Here is a 19,887-nt window from a genome sequence, read left to right as displayed (position 1 = left end):
TAGGGTTAGAGAATATACAGACCAAGCAATAATTTATATTGTGCAAACTACTGAGAGGGAGGAATAATGGTGTGTATTGTTTTCACTGACTTAACCGTGTATCAATTGCTTGTTTTTGTTCCTTCCTTGTGTGAATCTCCCCACCACTGGATTGTCATGTTCCATTTGATGAAATGAAATTCATGTCCTGCCACTCCAGGAATATGAGCCGTCCCATGGATAACAAACTATTATCGCCATGTCTACACTGGTGTAAAGATAAGAAGAGCATTTTGCTGTTTTAATTGGGGCTGTACGCTGTAAAAGCAGCTGGTTTATTAAAGGGTAAAACATCAGCTTGAAAACAGTCACTGAGGAACTGGAGCCGAGCACTTTTTACTGTAGTGGTGTATTGTAGTGGTTGGATGAGTGCAAGAAAAAAATAATAATTTCAAAACACTTCTGCTCTTTGTTCCAGGTCCCGAAGCCCGTCGATTACTCCTCTCAACCGTGGTATGTTCACAAAACAGCTGTTTGAATGTATTCACAGAGAAGTCTTTACTCATGCTGAAAAAAACATCAGTTTTATTGGATAGAGCAAAACACAGCAAGTACAGATGTCAATTCATCCTACATGAACGGAAGATCAGATCACAAAAACCAGCTAAATGCTCATAAGTACTACGTCATTCTTTTATTTCACAATCACATTTCACAAAGCAATTATGCACTATGCAGCCTTGACCCAGAAGTGTAAGCAAATTAAACAGCCACCACACAGATCGTGAAAAACAATACACTGTAATCAACAGCTTCTTTTCTTCTTGGCTGTTGTGTTGTAGGTTTGCGGGGCCCATGGAGAGGCTCCAGGCAGAGGCAGAACTCGTCAACCGGGTCAACAGCACCTACCTGGTCCGCCACCGCAGCAGAGAGTACACAGAGTACGCCATCAGTATTAAGTAAGTCTGACAGTCCTACCAAGGCATTCAAGAACCTCATATACTGAAAGTGTCAGTGTCAACACCACCTCTGATTACAGCTAGAAATGTAGATGATTTGAATTAAATATTTTCATGAATCAAAATTATACAGAATTTGTACTCTAAATAGGGGTGTTCTTTAAATGTTATATCTGTGTTTAATGATAAAAAAAATAGACATTTAGAATTGTTGCCATTTATTGAGTAATAAATAATTATGGACTTGTCTTGGGTCTGGCTATCAACAATCATCATATGTTGTAATTTCTCTTTACCTTGACAGTTTTTCTGTCTGTCTGCAGCTGCTCTGTCTGCTAGATTCATCAAATGCCTTTAGCCAAACCACAGTATTGACCAGCTGTAACTCACGGCTATACAACACCATTTGACGGACAGACTTATAGTTCCCTTGCAGGATGATGTGCTTTGAGACTGTGGTTAACCCCAGCGATGTCTGTGAAACTGACCAAACCAGATGCTAACCATGGAGCAGGGTCTCACTTAAACCACACGTAGCAGTATTCATTAAGGTTTAACCACAAAACCCACAAAAAACAATCTCAGTAGTTTATAATTAGAACCACACTGCCATGGTAATCTTGGTAATGAGAAATTAACAAAGCATATATCAGAACCTTAGGGTGCACACAGTAGAGTACATTCAAAAATCTTGAAATTAAATATTTTAATGTCATTACAAGTCTACTTTTAACATTGAGAACAAGTTTAAGATTGACAACTATTATTATCTATAGCATGTTACATTTCAAATTGTTGTGTTTAGTTCAAGAACTGTTTAGTAAAATACGCTCTCATGACTGTTCACTAAATACAAAGCCAGGAGACAGTTAGCTTAGCTTAGCACAAAGAATGGAAATAGGAGGAAAGAGCTAGCTTCACTCTGTCCAAAGATAAAACTATTTCACACATTTATTTCATAAAGTGTAAAAAATTAGCAATTTTGCTTTTAGATGGTTCAAACAAAGAAGATACTTGCTAATTACTGAGCTTTAAACGTGCTGGTAGACTGATTTTCCAGCCATTTTGCTAAACTAAGCTAACCGGCTGCTGGCGGTTCTTTTCGACCAGCTGTGTTTGTTCCCTCTCTGTTTGGGTCAATTGTAATTTTTTGAATTGAGCCTGAGTGTCATCAGGTCCCTTTTTGGATCAGGGGCCTGTTGCACAAAAGTAGAATAAAGAAATCCAGGATAAGTGAAAAAGCGCAGCTTGACTTAGTGTGATCCGCTCATCGCGGCTTAATCGGTTGCACGTTTGCCGAGCCAGGATAAGTAGGTGAAGCTATGTCAAGCCAGGAGTAGATAGCTGGGATAAGTGCACGTTCACGGCTTTCTTAAATAGACCACGGTATCGATCACAGATTTACTGATGCAGAAATGGAAAAGACGTGTGCAGCACATGTTTCACCCGCTGAGCAGCAGCTTCTAATGGAAAATTACGAGGAGGTGAAACATATAATATGCAAAAAGGGAAATACGGCTTTTATCAAACGGGAAAAAAAGCCCGACAGACAATAGCGGACCGACTGAATACGTATGGATTTTAAAAAAATCTACTCAGTCACTCCACGTTTTAATTGCTTTAATATGCTTGTTTTATGTGTTGGTTTTATTGCTGTATCTGTTTTATGCGCTAAATGTGCTGGTTTTAGTGTAAAGTGTCTTTGAGTAGCCTGTAAAGCACTATATAAATAAAATGTATTATTATTTAGTCTACTTCGCCTTAAAAGTGAGCAGAGGGAATTCTTGTTCCTGGGAAATTTTATAAGGGCTAGGCTTAATTTCAAAGCTTATTCGTAATGCGAGAATATGTTTTACAACCATATGCACAAATCTCCATAGGCTATGTCTAATTCTAAATATCTTTCTACAATTAATGTTCATACAGAACAAGCATGACTGGACAAAAACTAGAAAAAGAAGTGACTTCAATACACACTGTATCTGTAAAACAATGTAGCCTGTTATTATTCATGTTTTTTTTCCTCACTCCCAAGATGACAAGTGACAGCCCCAAAATAAAATGATTAAGAAGCTTTGTGGCATTCCAACACATTCTCACTCCCATTTGGTAAAAAAAAAAGGACGTTTGATCAGGTGCCATTGTCGTTGTTATTGATGCTAAAAGTCCGCTTTTAGAGTCCGCTGCACGGTGTGGGAGGATCCCCCTGCCTCCCCCTGCCTCCCCCCGCCTCCCCGCGTTGCACGGGGCACATTTCACAGGGACAGCAGCGGAGGAAAAGCCCATTTCCTCCGTATCGTCCCACTTTTTACCATTACCATCTCAACAACTGCAGTAGTAGGATTTAAATCAAACTTGTGACAGCAATAGCGACAAGGTCAAGGTCAAGGTCAAGGTCGTTTTATTTCATACCCGTAGGTAAATTCGTTATGCAGTAAAAAGAATTTGAATTTGGTCGTCCACACATAATAAACATAACAACATACAATTATTCCACATACAAATTTACAAGTAATAATTAATAATCAAGTAATGCATGTTAATAAAATTAAGCAGAACACATTCAGAAGACAACAAATTAACTGTTAAACACGTTTATTTCGGATCAGAGCGGCAGCTGATTTAACACAAGACTCCAGGATTAATCTTAGCCTGCCTGTTAGCCTGCTCTGGACCAGGCTAGCTGCAAAGAATAAATCGCCATGGTTACTTGGCTGGGTTTAATTCAACCTGCTTTTGTGCAACCAAGTCAAAGCTAAATTCATCCAGGATAACCTGAAAATCCCGGCTTAATCCCTTATCCTGGTTTTGTGCAACAGGCCCCAGGTCTCTTAATTTTGTTTTATTTATCTATGCACATAGGTTTGATTACATTCTCCACAGGTTCATTTGTGAAGACTTCTTTTAAAAAAAGCAGTTGATACTGTCACAATTGAAGACTGGAGAGGAGGCTTTTAAAGTGCACAAATTGTGTATTTATTACCAAAACGACCCCAAAACATACTCAAACCCAAAATACAAAAACATTAAACTGAGGCAAAATAACAGCAAACTAACAAATGGCAACCTCACAGCAAGATGCCAAGTCTCTTCCTTCTTCTCCTGAAGCCCTTTTAACTCAGCCTCCCCTAATTGGACCCTACCACCTGCACAGGTGATTATAGGGTGAGCTAACCTGAGCAAGCAACATTAACACTTAGTTTCTCAAAACCTCATTGCAATTAGATAGATCAGTTACTGCTGACATGACTATTTATACATATGTGCACCCACAACAAAAGGCACCCCAAATATTATAAAAATGTAATTTACTGCAGAACTATCGTACCTATTGTTCTTCACCTTAGGATTGCCCAGCCCCTCCCTACAGAAAAGTACCTAATGAGGCAAACATGCATGCACTCTCCCTGATTAAGCTGGTGAGCAGCTCATCCACCCCCCACATCACAGGCAGAACCATAGCAAAACACTATGAACCCATAAAACCTGCCGAACAGGCCTATGTCAAATAATAAAGTAACAAATAAACTAAAACGATAACCTACAACATTACACTGAAATTAAGGATTAAGCAGACACCAAACAGTATTAATTTTGGGAACATGGCCCAGTGAAAAGGGAGAAAGAAAGCCTTTTCACAGATACCATGACAGAGAGTTTAACGATTATAGATTGAAGCCGCTATGTGTAGAATTTGAATATCTCCAACTTTGATACCCCCTCGTTGCAAAACATCAAAGAAGACACTACCCCAAACCAGGGACACTAAGACTGAAAGGGCTAAAAGCAACAGCTGTCAGAATAATTCCATGCAATAGTTACATAAAAAGATAGGACAAGAACCAGCTGACTGATTGAATAATCACTGAAAAAAAACATCACTGAGGAGGACCAACATCCTAGGTTTCTGCACACCCTAACTGCAGCTTTTACTCCTCCAGCCCAGAGTCCCATCAGCCACCCTGTTAATGCCAACACAAGTACTGTATGTGTGCACATTTTCTCCTGGCCACCCATCATTCAGATGTCACAAACCTTTGGGACCCTATGCATTACAGCAACGGCCGTGCTCTCCACAGGGGCCAGGGGGCCGGCCACCGATCGATGGCGGTGATCAGAGACTGAAATTAGACTCATAACTTATTCAATGACCCACAGGTACAACAACGACGTGAAGCACATAAAGATCCTGACCAAGGAGGACTGCTTTTACATCGCAGAGAACAAGAAGTTCAGGAGCATATTTGTGAGTCTTTGTAGCCTCTCTCTCTTCTTTTTTATAATACCGTCACTGCAATTCATAAATAAATCATCATATTCGCTTAATGAAATGTCAAAACCTGAACTTTATTTTAGCAGTGTGCACAAAAATAGCCATGATTAGAGGCATGTTTATACTGGCCTGAGGGCTCCAGCATTATTGATAAGTCCAGTGCATATTTGAAAGGTTCACCAGTTTTCTTCATGGCAGCGCTGTACTTTCTGCGTCGAAGATTTGCTAATTACAGATGTTTGAGTGTTATATTTTAAAAAGCTATATCTTGTTAACAAGTTTATGAGTCAGAAAACCTCATCAATAGTTCTGTCCAATGTGGTGTATGTTACCTAGGTCAAACTCATAGTCATCTTTAATAACATATTATAATGCACCACATAATTTCTTTTACGTAGTTTTATGTCCTCTTTTTTGTTGCTATTTCACACTTACATCTGTTCAAAAGGTACTGTGGCATTAATAAGATTCAGTTATCCAGCAGACTCGTCATGATTTGACGGATATGTAAATGCTACAGATGTTTCTGTCATAAGAGCTATTAAAAAAAAAAAACATGGGTAATTTATCTGGTTTTACATACTGATTTTTAATAAAATATGAAATGAAGTGTGACTTCAGTCAAAACAAATGCAAATGGCTGCATATCTATTAGTTTGCTTACTTATTTGGTTGGTTGTGTGTGTGTGTGTGTGTGTGTGTGTGTGTGTGTGTGTGTGTGTGTGTGTGTGTGTGTGTGTGTGTGTGTGTGTGTGTGTGTGTGTGTGTGTGTGTGTGTGTGTGTGTGTGTGTGTGTGTGTGTCCAGGAGCTGATTGAGTACTACAAGCACCACTCCTTAAGAGAAGGTTTTAGGAGTCTGGACACCACATTGAAGTTTCCTTACCAGGAACCGGAGAACGCTGCTATGCACCGCCTCAACCGGTCGGGTGGCAACAGTGAGTAGATCTGAAGGGACACTAAAAATAGAAACACTCCACCACTACAGCACTTTATGCAATTATGTATAAATGTATAAAACTGGACATGGTAAAAACTACTGACAAAGGTTTAAAGACATGTTTCTCTAAAATAACAACAGTAACTGCAGTGCAAAGACATCAACCACTTTGCTTTTGTCTGAACCAAGACAGAAAACTTTCAATTCCCTCTTTCCATTCTTACCCTTCACAATAAAAGCCCTAGAGATATACACTGCGTAACTGTTTACCTGCCAATGTGAATAGTTTTGTGGTGTGCATTTAGTTTATTCATCACGTCGCTGGTGTGTAAAGGCCTTGAAGGTAATTTCAGTGAGACAGGAGCCAAATTACAAACTGGGCAGCTGTTGACATGCGGTCATTAAAGGTTATTGGCCACTATTAGCGCTATTGTTTGTATCTCATGCACACTGAATTACTTTTGTAGCCCCGCATTGCCAGACCTTCCTCCACAGCGCTGCGGAGGAGGGTCTGGCTAGTCCACACAGCATTCCGGGATGGGAGAAAAATGTGCTCTGGTTTATTGGCACAATTTTCAGCTGCAACAGAGCAATCGGATATAGACTAGTACTTTTGTAATCAAAAAACATAATTTTTTGGGTAGCTTTAAGTTTCTCGTGTATTTATTAGTGCATGGTTACATGTGCAAATAATGGTTCCTTTCATTCTCGAAATCTGTTGATTAATTCCCTGATTTTGCTTTAAAATCTAAATCAAAAGATTCTGAAAAGTTCCCAGAACCCAAGATGAAGTCTTCAGATTGATTCATTTGTGTGACCAACAACATATTTAGTTTACTATCATATAAAACAGAGAGAGAAGCAGTAATTCATTACATTTAAGAAGCTTAGAGAAATCTGGCAAATTTAAGTCAGTAAAGCAGTCTGTGTGATCTGATGCCGTCACGCCGCTGATCAATCATGCTCCTTTTGTCGTTAATAATTATTAGCTTTATTTCAGACACGTAAAAAATGGTGCATATTACAAAGAAGAAAAAACACACATAAAAAACTATACATTATCTCCTAGATAGGCTCATAAGCCAGTGAGTCCAAATACCAGAGGAGTATCGCACAGAGCTCAGAGTCCAGGATTTGTCAGTGCAGTGATGATACTATTCGCCGAGCTCGAAAGCCTGCACATACACCTGTACATAAGATTACGTAATACAGCAGGGCAATTTGGCAAACCCACGTTTACAAACATTTGGCTTGCACTACTCCATCGTGGGACCCTCAGTAGCATCCGCAAGGCATCATTATACGCTACCGTTAGCTTTTGCATACTACTCTTTTTGTAGCGTCTCCACAGGTGTGCAGTATACATGGTAGTGCAGTACGCCTTGTAGAGTCTGATTTTAACAGGTATTGAGCACATTCCAAACCTGCGGATCAGCATGTTAGCCTATCCATAAAGCATGCCACACTGTCTGTAAATGTCTCTGTCATCAGACAAGTCTGCAGTCACATAGTGTCCCAAATATTTACATTCATTAGTAACCTTAAGTCTATTACCTGACAAAAAGAAATCAGGGAATGTCAATTTGGAGTCATCTCTGCTTCGAGCTATCATAGTAATACTTTTCTTTGAGTTGTATCTTATATAATAGTTTTTGTTTCAACCTGCAACAAGCTGCTGTCCCTGGCTCTGCTGATTTCTCCCACCACTACTCACCGCCTGTTCCGTTTCCTTATCTGTCATCCTTCCCAGCTCTCTCACACACTGCTTTAATTCACTTGGCAGCATCTTCACAGCCTTTAAAGAGCTACGTAGCCATTTGTTGTTCCAAACACTCGGGTCTCTTCTGACGTTAATTGTTTGTGACCAAAACTGTCAAACGGTGGCTGGAGAATCCACTTAGCATGTTATTAGATTTGATAACACTCTCTGGACGCTTAATGAAGTTTAAATCCATTTGAGGTTCAGAGGAGAGAGAGAGATACCTACATAGTTGGTTTTACAGGAAAGTCAAATAATAATATCTCCCTTATTACAGTAGTTACTTTTAAAATCTAAATTTGGACTTTTTTCACTTTTAATTTGACATGTGATGACAGTTATTAGTGTGGGTAATGCAAAAGTACTTATTTTGTAGTTTGTTTCTTGTAACATTTTTTGTTTCCGTTTAAGATATCTGGTTACTTACAATTTGTCATTTTATACATCATAAGATACGTAATATGTGTACGTGATATCAATGGTGTGATTTTGTTTATACTTTTATATTGTTCATTCTAACAATGCATCATACATTTTAAAATTATACAGGATTTGAAGTTTGTTACTTGTCAAATTACGACATTACTTTATTAGTTATTATTTCAATATTACACCATCACTTGAAGATATGTCATAGCCTTAACTAAGTGATAGTCACAGATTGATTGACCGATTCAGTGTCATTGAACCATCAATCATCTATCATTTTACTTCACAAGTGTTAGTGTAATTTGTAAAATGGAAACAGAAGCTCACCAGCAGGTTATTGTTATATTTCAGCAACATCTGCTGCAAACATCACTTTACACTTCAGACAGCCTGACATTTGTTAGCGGCCGCGCCTCAAGGAGTTGTCTGCAAACTTTGTTCTTGTGGAGATTGCGGTGTGCTGTCTGGCAGTGGAAATGGTGAAGATTTGAGCCGTGTGATATTTTTTACCCGTTTAAGAATGATCTGTTTGTTTTGTTATGAACACACGTGGCCACAACTAAAGACAAAGCAGCTGTTGTCAACACTTTCTGAGGAGCAGAAATACCTGGAATGCAGCGCATCGATGATTATTTATGCATGCAGCTGCTGTTTCGTCTTTGTCAGTCATTACCCTTACTAACCTGATTTCTCTCAGCATTCAGGTGTTAGGATGTTATTTGTCAAGGCTGAGTAAGAGAGAACACGACATGTTTTTCCTTTCTGACTTGGAATGTAACAGATGTTGGGTGTGTAACTTTGAACTGGGATTTTAATGAGGTGATGTTTGGGTTTGAAGTGAAGCAACTAATGAAACGGCAGAGCATTGTGCAAGTGCCAACTTCTGTGACTAAAACTATAGTTCTTCTAGTGTAGTTTGGTGACAAAAAGTGTTTTTTAAAGAGTAAAGAAAGACTGGAGTTTATTTTGGGGGTGAAAATACGGCTTTTCATCCGTTGTTTTATTGGCTCGGCTGATAATGTCCAGTGGGAATATGTTTGAAAAACCATCAAGAAAGTGCTGTTCACCCTGTAAAACATTCATGATCACCCCACACAAGCTGAATGCTTCAAGCAACGCCAGAAGAAAAGGTATTAAACAGTGTGTGAGCCAGGCAACAGCAACATTGCCCATCAGTTGGTTAATGGAAAATGTATGACTTATCGCAATCAGTGGCACAATGCGATTTCATTTGAACTCTGTACACCGCTGTGTGCAATGGCTAAAAAAGAAAACAAAAGAGTGCCGGCTTGCTGATGATCACGTTCCAAGCGGGAGAAATGTGGACAGATTGTACAGAGCTGTTTGGTTGTTCTCGAGGAGGCCTGTTGTTCAAACTCCGCTTCAAAACACAAGTCGAGACAGCTTCAGTCCAAATTAGTTTTGCTTCGGTGTGGTCTTCTATCTTGTAGGCAGCCTCCTTCTGGCGTGTGACTTAATTTTCTCTCTTTGACTTCTAAATGACTACTTTTGTTTTGATTTCCATCCTCCTCGAGCACTGCTGGAGGACTGCTAATTAATATTTACGCTTTGTTTCATGTATTTTGGACAGCTCTGCAGATAGCAAAACTGACTGATTGAAAGTGGGTTTTTTTTTTAACAGTTACGCTACTGTAACGACAACAGCCACAATACCAGTGTACTTTTGTTAACCAAAAATATAAATGAATATGTGTCCATGGAACAATCTCAGCTGACAGCGGGTGTGGGACTCTGGGCGGCTGATTGGATTCTATTTCATCTTTACTCTCTTGTGAAATGTGTGTGTGTGTGTACTCTGAATTTTAGTCTCTTCTATTAGTCAACCGGCCCATATTGTGTATTCCAGCATGTTCCACAAATCAGATTTTTGCAAAAATGAAGCATGTAAAATGCAGCTGGTGTTTTGGTGGCTGTTTGAAGTGGAGGGCGATCCTTCTTCATATTGCTTGTACCTAGACACCATTAGGGGTTGCTGAGCTGTCTCTCAGTGCGCTGATTAGTATTCATTTTAAAAACCGCTGGAGCTCTGCTCTCCTTACAGCATATCAATAACCAAGGCCAGTTAACTTGCCAGCAGTATTGTTGGCAGCGGCACATTTTTCATAAAGTTTGGGCATTTATCTTGCTATTGTGGGGATTAGGTTTTCTATTCCCAGTGGCAGTGTGAGCTCCTGTGCAGCGGCAGACTTAGAAACTTTTGAATGGGCGATGCAGTATGGGGCACAGTTTTAAAGAAGTGGGGCACATTTGTGAAATTAGTAAAAAATTTGTTACGACATTTATAGCAGTGGCTCTTGGCAAGATTAAATTGTACATTATTAATAATTACATGGTTTATTCAGTGTGATAAATGAATGCCAAATAAACAACTCAAATTAAATTGTATCAATTAATAGCTGCTGTTTGTAACTCCAAATAGCCTACAGCCATGGAAAATGGGCTCCTGGACCCAGAAATGTGAAAGGACTCCAACCATATATCTCTTTGTAGTTGTTTTGCGTCTCTTTGTAGTCGTTTTGCTTCGTTTTAAAGTCTTTTTGCATCTCTTATAGTCCATTTTGCTCTCTTTGCAATCCTTTTGAGTGACTTTGTAGACGTTTTGTTTCTCTTTGTGGTCGTTTTTCATCGTTTTGTAGTCCTTTTGCATCCCTTTTTGTTGTCGTTTGATTGATTTGCCAACAAGAAATGTTAGCAGTCACTTCATAATGAGGCTCTGGTCCATGGGGCCCGGGCCTGGGCCCAGAAGGCTCATTTCGCAACCCATTCATGATGCTAATAGGCCAACTACCTAACATCTTCTGACTTCTTGCATCTGTCTAAATTTCAATCAGGAGAGACCTCATTTTGTTATTTATCGAAGCGTGCACAATAAAAATGATAAATGTGAAAAGTCTTAATCAAATTCCCATTGCCACGTCATTATATTTTAAAGGCACTCGAGAAGCCTTGAGTAGTGTAGTAGGAAACCCCCAATGGAGTCTAGACACTGGTGGTAATGGTGATGACTGACGAGGATGCTGAGATCTGGATGAATGAGGTGAACAGGGTGGAGGAGGGTCGCCACGATTCACGCTGAAATCAGAGCTGACAGCAACGGAGAACATTGAAATATTGACAGCAAGAATGGGATTGGCTGATGAGATTGTGGCTAAACCTGGTTGGTTTAACTAAAAGAGTAAACACACTTGATCAGCTGATAAGGGGAAGCAGGAGGAGAGGGAGAGTGAGGTGAATGAGAATAAGTGAGTAACATAAGATAGTCTTCTTGGCTGAACTTACGCTTAGTTTAAAAATGTATGTAAACGAGTTTTCCCAGGCAGTACAAATAATTCCTGCATTAGGAATGGTCTGTTTCGTCCACCCCAGTTAAACTTTTCTGGACAAAATCATTCATGGGTATCCATTTAGCCGACTACTTTTATTGAATTTATACTGTGTATAGTCTGCTTCTACCTAGCAGAAACCTTTGTAGCATCCGCATTTTTTTCCTGACTGTACTTGTGCCATACTTGCTACGTTGATGTTCCAAAATAACCCAGCGCATTACAATCCGTAAAGTATAAGGGTGCTTTCACACCTATAGTTCGGTGGACTCGGTGCGATTTGGGGGGGGTTGCAACACATTTTTTATTTGGTTTCGGTCACACTTCACTTTATCAAACGCACCAAACACGTCACGTGTGTTTATTGGACAGAATATCCGAAACTTGCCGAACATAATGGAAAATAATGGAACATCACCAAAGGCCCTATCTTGCAGCGCGGCGCAAAGCCTGACTCAAGTGTCTTCAAGTGTCTATTTTAAGACCATCCAGCGCCCGCGTCGTTTAAATAGCAAATGCACCTGCACCCATCTTTGCGCCCATGGGTGTGCTGGTCTTACAGGGAAGTGTGTTCAGGTGCATTCTTGGCGTGTTGCTATCTTGAGGCAGTGGGAAGTGATCGCGCCATTGACCAACAAAAACCTGGTCTAAAGTCAATGCCGCAGCATTTCACTGTTATTTTAACAGCAAATTAGTCAAATGCGCCTAGGCTTATGCACAGCTTGCGCACACTATGCTGGTTACACACACACACACAGAAACATGCAAAAGATTACAAATACCAATATTACGGTGCAAATCCGCCATCATAACAGCAATGTGCCAAGGTACAAACGCGCCTGGCTTTTAAAAGGGAATGGGAGAGAACAATGTGTGAGATGATGATGAGGTTGTCACACAGACCACCAGCGATGTGTGGTCAGAACACCTTATGTATCTAAAAGTTATCATCCCTTAAATCATATATAAGTCCGTAAATTGTTTGCAAGGTTGAAATTGCAGGCTAGTAAATCTGCTTTTGGTTGACTTCCTGTATTTGGGTTGGATCGCGTTCTACCACCCCAAACAAACCGGACTGTCCTACCAAACGAGGTAGGTGTGAAAGCAACCTAAGGTACTAATACTTTCAGGGTTATAGGTTCTATTCCCCAGAGCAAGGCAATAACACTGCCAAAACCAAAGGTACATGTCCATATACGCTTTTTTTTCACGGAGGGGATCGCCCCCCCTTCCCAGCATTGCACGCTAGTGGGCTTGCCACCAATTTCTTTTCACTGACCACGGACAAGCAAAGAAAACAATCTACACCCTCCTACAAAAACGATGGCTGCACCTGATTGGTCCAACACGTCACACAGGTCTGTCTGCTCCCAGATTTAAAAAACAGACCATAATGGCGGCTCGTTTGGAATATGATCTCTTATTTTACAAAAATAGTTCACCGAAACGTGTTTTTGAAAACATTTAAGCAAGAAATAGGCCATGCAGTTGCTGAATCTGTCTTCACTTCAGATTGACAACAGTCAGTTTGAAAGATTTTCGTCCCCTTTTTAGATGCGCCGAGCCGGCCGCTCCTCATTTGCATGAAGTTGCCTGGATTTAACTTTATGCAAATGAGGAGCGGGCTACTCGACGCCCCGCTTCTCCAAAGTCCCCGCGATGCTACCAGAATGCATCGCACGGTTGCTCCCATAGAAATGAATGGAAAGCGTTGAAATGACGCTGACAATGGACACGTACCATAAGACGTTAATGGAATCAGATCAATGCATGTAGCTTCTTTGTTTGCCTGTAGAGAAATCTGTGCTGTGACATTGTGAGCTTCAAAAAGACTACATAAATAAACAATTAGCATACCACAGAAAAGTACTATATTAATAGAATATGAAATAAAACAACATCATTGTCTCATAAGTTATCAGGTTAAACTTGTCTGTCAGAGGGAATTTGTCAAGTGTATCTGCAGTTGTGGCTGTATTACAGCTCGATGATTGTCTTTATAAATATGCAAATAGAAATATATTCTCTATGCTGTAATTGTGAATACACCGCATGTTCCTCCCTATTAAATGCACAAGTGAAGCTGTCGCCCCCCATTAATGATGCACATGTTCTTTTGGCAAATTGGAAACAAGATGTGTCATGACTTCAATTTTTTATCAGTATTCCTGCAGTGATGTGTATTTGTTTTGGACATTCAATTTTTTACCTTTATTTCAGTCGGGATGATTTTTTTTATTATTCTAACACCAGAGCACAAAATGTGCATTCCTTCAAGTTTTATCCTCCCAGTTTTATGAAAATGAGATAATTGTGAGATCAAACATGCTTAGAATGTTTTTAATTAAAGCACCGCTTCATGCCTGCAAGTGTATCATATGAATTTATAATTTGGTTTTGTAACTTTTGGTTTTCAGAAGTAAGAACCTTTCAATATTGCAAATTCTTATTTTAGACACAAGAGTTTTATCCCTCATATTTAAATTTAAAATGTTGGATGTGTTATTACAATGCCCACATTAGGACAAACAGTGTAAATGTCTAAAGGGACAGATCAACTGCTACCAGTGGCTGTGTAAATAAAGTCCCACTCGCTAGATAGAGCTCTTCCTGTCATTTATTTGTGATCGAGCTACAACTGTGTTCTTTATACCTCAGAGTTGGTATTTAAAACAATATGTTTTATTTTTTCTCCTTTGCTTCTCTCTCTTTCTGCCATCCCTCCCATCCGTGCCCTCTGCCCTCTCGCATCTCTCCGTTCCCTGCCTGGCCTGCCCTGCCATAGCCCCATTGCTCTGCGGCCTCTCTTTTGTAACTCCTGCCGGCTACAGCTTTGTACCTCCTTCCTCTGCTCCCTTCTGGTCAGGTACAGGTATCGCTTCTCTCTCTGTCTGCCTCTCTAACACTATTTCTTTCTCTTTCCTTTCATGTTGAAGGCTGCTTAGCTAACTGGCTGTAGCTCAGTGCATTGACATCATCGTCTGAATCTCTGCCTTTACATCTGCCATCCAGCTTCCTATTGCACCATTCCACCTCTTCCACAGTGCTGTGCACATACTGTACATGCCATCCTGTGTGTCAAATAGGGACTATTTGTTTCAGTAATGCATGTATGTACTATATGTTGTTGTATGTGTGTCTGCATTTTTGCACGTGAGACGGAAACAGTTTGAGCTGTTTTCAGAGGCATACGTGGCTGAGTTTGGTGTGTGTTTGCTTGTGTATGTCTGCCTTTCAAAGTAAAGCTGGATGTTTTAAAATACACAGAGTTTCTCTATATTAGATATTCCCCCACGGCCAGGTTGTATAGGTCTGACATTCCATTTCCACCTCTCAGCTTAGCCCAGTCCGACCCACCAGTCAGTGTCAGGAGAAGGGAGAAAAGGATGGAGCAGAGTTAACTAGCTAACCTTCTCCACAGCTGCCTCTCATACTGCTGTCTCATCGACATGATGGCCTGTCATATGCGCGCACACACACACACACACACACACACACACACACACACACACACGGCTGTCAGAACACTCCAGCTGGACTTTCTCAAATAAAGCCATGCACATCACATCTACAAGGACTTGTAGGGCCTTCTCTTTTAGTTAGGAAATGTACAATAAATCACAAGCACTGCAGTACAGACACACCCTTCACGCATTAGCTGATATAGCACTGTATGTTGTTCCTCAGATCACCCGCAAAATTATGAGAAATTTCAAAGCACATTAATTCCTGCGCACATAATTTCTTACTTAACATTACATTTAGTTTTTTTTGCCCTCAGCCTTTATTTGAGATGAGACAAATTGGTTTGCATCATCTATTCATAAATCCATTACTTATTTTGTGTGTAGAGTCCTGCCTAGTTTCAAACTAGTGACTTACTAACTCAGGTTACACCAATAAAACTTAAAAAATGTCTTAGATAGTGAAGACCTTAGTAACTTGTAAATAGGTTTCTAGGGGACATTTGTAAAGCTGTACAATTAAAAGCAGTCAACTAATGTTAAGGTAAACAGGAAGTCACTGTAGCTTCACAAGCTGTAGCATAACTTGTAAAAATAAGAATGTTAGGAGGGTCAGGCTAGCCTCTGTTCCACTAGCTTGTTTAACTCAGTGTAACCTTCATTCCTGAACAAATGGAGCGTTTTCCTGGAGTTTACTTTCTATATTCTGAGACAAATTAGCATGCACTACAGCAGTTGCAATTAAAAACTGAAACATTATTTTTACAAAGTTAAACAAAGATAACTTTTTGAGCAATACTGGTATATTCAGACAGGGAAAATAATGTGTTTTTAGAACATTAAAGCATGTAAACGTGTTGTAAACAAGTATGAAACTGAAAATGAGCATAATGGGACCTTCAGAATATATCTGAGCTAAGTTTAAAACTTACAAAGAGAAGAGAGTGTGACAGGCTCAAATAATAAATAAAATAAATACTGACATTTATTTGAAACTTAAAAAAAGAAAGTATCAACTAAATTCTACCACAACTACTATGACTACATTTCATAAGGAAAAGAGATAAAGGAGAGGAGAAATATAGGATGAGAGGTTTTTCTGGGTGAATGAAAAACATCACCCATGTCCATCTGTGTGTGTGTTAACCCTGAAACTGCTGTCTTTCAAACACATCTTCCAGAACCTTAAATTAACTAAATTCCATGTTCTTTTAATACCCCCCCACCTCCTCCCCCCCTCTCTCTTTCTAGTGTTTACACCCAAAGTGATTGGTGTGGCAATAGCGCGGTACGACTTCAGCTCGCGTGACACCCGAGAGCTCTCGCTGCAGGAGGGTGACGTGGTGAAGATCTACACAAAGTCAGGAGCCAACGGCTGGTGGAGGGGCGAGGTCAATGGCAGGGTAAGGAACAATAAAACACAGCCTCCCATCACCAAATCTAAATGGGTAAAATAATCTTTTCTGAGGGTTATTTGCTTAGGGTCAGGGTTAAGCCTGAAAAAGTGCCACATTCGTAGAGTGAAATGTTGTGGCCTTTTTTTTATTAGTTTTCATTTTAACACGTGTAGCTTTCCACTGATTCATGTTTACATTTAGTGATATTTAAACTAGGCAGAAACTTTTCAGAACTTTCAGCTTTGTTTCTTTAGTCTGGCTGTTAAATCCTTAAATCCAATTTTAGGTAGCACTACAGTAAAAGCCTAGCCTGGCTCCGCCCTCCTACATACTTCTGCTCAATTTTCATTTTCCTTCAGTACACCGTCTGGGTTTGCGGTATATTCTTGGGTTTTCTCCGGCCAAATCTTTACCGGTCCAATCAGCGAACAGAGGGAGTGGCTGAGAACGATGACGTTGAAGTTGTGCGCTAGTTTGAGTTGTAGTTCCGTAATGGCAGCGGAGAAAGATGTGAGCGAAGCCATTCGGTCCGTTGTGGCAACGCTGCCGAATATCCAGAAGTTAAAGCCCGAGCAAGAAAAATCTTTGCTGAGTTATGTTGGTGGCCATGATGTTGTGGCCCTCCTCCCCACGGGGTTCGGGAAAAGTTAGATTTTCCAGCTCGCTCCGTTAGTGGTGAAGGAGTTGGCGAAGGCAAACGCTAGCGATGCTAAACCGATAGTTGTTGTTGTCGTCTCCCCTCTTGTTGCACATGCTCATGACATACGTCATGACCAAACGTTAGCGATTGGTTATGGCAGATCCAATAGTTAACACTTGTCAATGGAGAGTGGCCAGACTCTGTACAAATGAAATGAACGAGAGCCTGGTAGGACCAGGCTACTAAAAACCTGGCTCTTTCAAGAAATAACATTTGACAGATATTCTTGTCTACAGGCACCACTATTCAGATTTAGTCTGTTTTATCTTTAGTCAGTCATGTACACCTTTCCAACATTTCGGTTTCCCAATATCATCGCTTGAAAGAGTTAATTTGCTGCTCTTCTATGTGTTAAATGCACACATTTCCCCATCAAATACCAAGAGCGCTTTATAGTCAGGCATGCAGCCTGCAGAAAATCCTGCTTCTAAATGCAGGGAAGTATATGTAATGACTCCCACTCACATGTACCGCATTTTAGCTTGAGTGTCTCTCTGTTTGTGTGTGTACACTGCAGTCCTCAGTGATGTCTGTGTGACATGAGTGTGTTTTGTGAACAGCTGTGGTAAATGAAGAAGCTAGTCTCTTGATGTGTGTGTTGATGCTGCTCTGGTGAAAACTATACTCTGTATGTAGAGTCTGTCGAGAGCTGTTAGACCCTCTTTAGGGTCATTAAAAACAGGAATGTTTTATATAATATAATGACAATTATATCATGTATAATTAGACCTAATCTGTTGGTCATGTTAATGCCAACTTTCTTTGAAAGCTCAGGTTTCATACTTTGGGAAATGTGAGAGACAATTTCATTTTCTAATTTTTGTTTTTGTCAACCTTGTGTTTAAAATTTGAATAAGTTAGGTGTTAGAAAAGAAAAATACTCCATGCTCAAACTTAGTGTTAAAAAGCTAGCTAATGGTGATGAACATTTAATTTATAAACGTATGTAATATAGTAATCCTTTAATGTCAACAATGTAAAAACATTAGCAATAAATGTCATGTTTGACTCCAGCATGAAGAGTAGTTATTATTGTCAACAGTAGCATGTCAAATATACTTTTCTTTTATTTCCGTTACTTATTATTAGAAAATACTGTTCTCTCCTGTGTACAGCTCTTCACTGTGGGCTGCTGAAAGGCATTCTGGTAAATGTAGTAAATCACAATATAATGTAGAAAAAGAAACTAATTACTAATGTGTGATTAATTATTTCCATTCCCCTTAGGTCGGCTGGTTCCCATCCACATACGTAGAGGAGGGTGAGGAGTGAAAGGTCCAACATTGGAACAAGAGTACGATAAAGAAAGAACTGCAGCAGTGGAGTAAGCAAACTGTGAACATAACAGTAACAAACAGAGTGAGCTTCTGCACCGCTGCTTGCCCCAGTGTTACTTTTCAGAGCAGAGCGGGCGGCTTCGCTCTCCTCGATGGAGTCCTGCTGCCGACAGCCACCCAGAGGCCTTTGGGAGAGTAAAAGGCTACAGAACGCTGGAGATGCCCTATCATTACTGGTTGACTCTGTGTGGCTAAGTGACTCCACCAACTAGCAGCTTGCCTGTCAGCGGGGCACAAGCCTTCGCCAGACACTCCTCCCTCCCTCCGACCCTCCTCCCTCCCTAATTTCATCCCTCCATCCATAATTCACCCTGCGCTCCCCTCCTCTCTCTGCACCGGCCGGCCCATAACTCCCACCTGTTTCTGCTTGCCAAGTCGGGCGTCGCCAGTCTGTCAAAAGTAGATACTCAAAAGCTGCTCCTCCATTCATGCACTCATCCATCCATCCATCCATCCATACACGCAGCCATCCTCCCTCCCACCTCGTGTGGGAATAGATTCATCTGAGCTAGAAAAGACCCACACTCTATTCTGTTTTTTTTCTTCTTCTAATCCCCTCCTCTCTCTGAAGGGATTTCAGTTAGTTTTGACCTTGCCTGTGTGTTTCTTCCACTAATGCAGTTGGTTATTGATGACCCAGATTCACACACACACACACACACACACACACACACACACCACCCCACCTCTCCTCCCCTTCAGATTATGATCGCCTCACACACGCTCTTACAGGAGATGTAAGAGAGGGATAGTATCGCTGCGCAGTGCCAGCAATTGATCGCCGTTGTTCCTATTTTCCTCCCACCTCCTACATTCTTTATCTGCAGCCCAGCCTCTCATGTCTTTAGTTGTCTTGGCAGTTAGTGATCCTCTGCTCTTATCGGTGGCAGCCCTGTCAACAGGAGCCCATTCGCCGAGGGTTTATCTTATTGGAGGCATTAGTGGCTCGTCGGGGAACAAGCCACACTAAGCCAGCTGTCCCCTTAACATGAAAAAGAAAAGCAGATGAAACACAAACGCAGCCCAACATTGTTCTTCTTTTTTTCCTCAAATTTTACACACTTCACACTTTATTTGCTTTGTTCAGCATGTCTCGATTCTTTTGTCAGTTCCATCATCTACAGATATAATGGATACGATGCAGTTTGATTGATTGCATTCTTGCAAAATGATCAATACTACACTGGTAGTCTACGGATGGTTATCTACCCAGATTTGTACTTCTGCAACATTTTTACCAGATTATGAATCAAAATGTTTTAACATTGTCTTCCTAAGTGTTAGTGGAGACTGGGTCTTCTATGATGA

At 40.4% G+C, this 19,887-nt stretch overlaps 1 protein-coding gene across 2 annotated transcripts in view; it reads left to right on the top strand.

The window, feature by feature from the left end:
• LOC120552183 (guanine nucleotide exchange factor VAV3) overlaps positions 1 to 19,887 on the top strand; it is a 111,234-nt gene that overhangs the window by 88,364 nt on the left and 2,983 nt on the right. The window contains exons 22-28 of one of the 2 annotated variants that reach the window (XM_039789977.1): positions 458 to 492; positions 822 to 938; positions 5,097 to 5,184; positions 6,018 to 6,147; positions 14,467 to 14,547; positions 16,397 to 16,548; positions 18,470 to 19,887. The exon at positions 18,470 to 19,887 is cut by the window's right edge and continues 2,983 nt beyond it. In XM_039789977.1, the coding sequence (XP_039645911.1) occupies positions 458 to 492; positions 822 to 938; positions 5,097 to 5,184; positions 6,018 to 6,147; positions 14,467 to 14,547; positions 16,397 to 16,548; positions 18,470 to 18,514 (648 nt within the window). In that variant the 3' untranslated portion in view covers positions 18,515 to 19,887. The remainder of the gene's footprint in view (positions 1 to 457; positions 493 to 821; positions 939 to 5,096; positions 5,185 to 6,017; positions 6,148 to 14,466; positions 14,548 to 16,396; positions 16,549 to 18,469) is intronic. The other variant, XM_039789978.1, reaches the window with a different exon arrangement.

This window comes from Perca fluviatilis, chromosome 22, assembly GCF_010015445.1.
Source record: "Perca fluviatilis chromosome 22, GENO_Pfluv_1.0, whole genome shotgun sequence".
NCBI classification, from domain to species: Eukaryota; Metazoa; Chordata; class Actinopteri; order Perciformes; family Percidae; genus Perca; species Perca fluviatilis.
The sequence above is the reverse complement of the archived record's forward strand: the minus strand, read 5'-3'. Positions and strand labels throughout refer to the sequence as shown.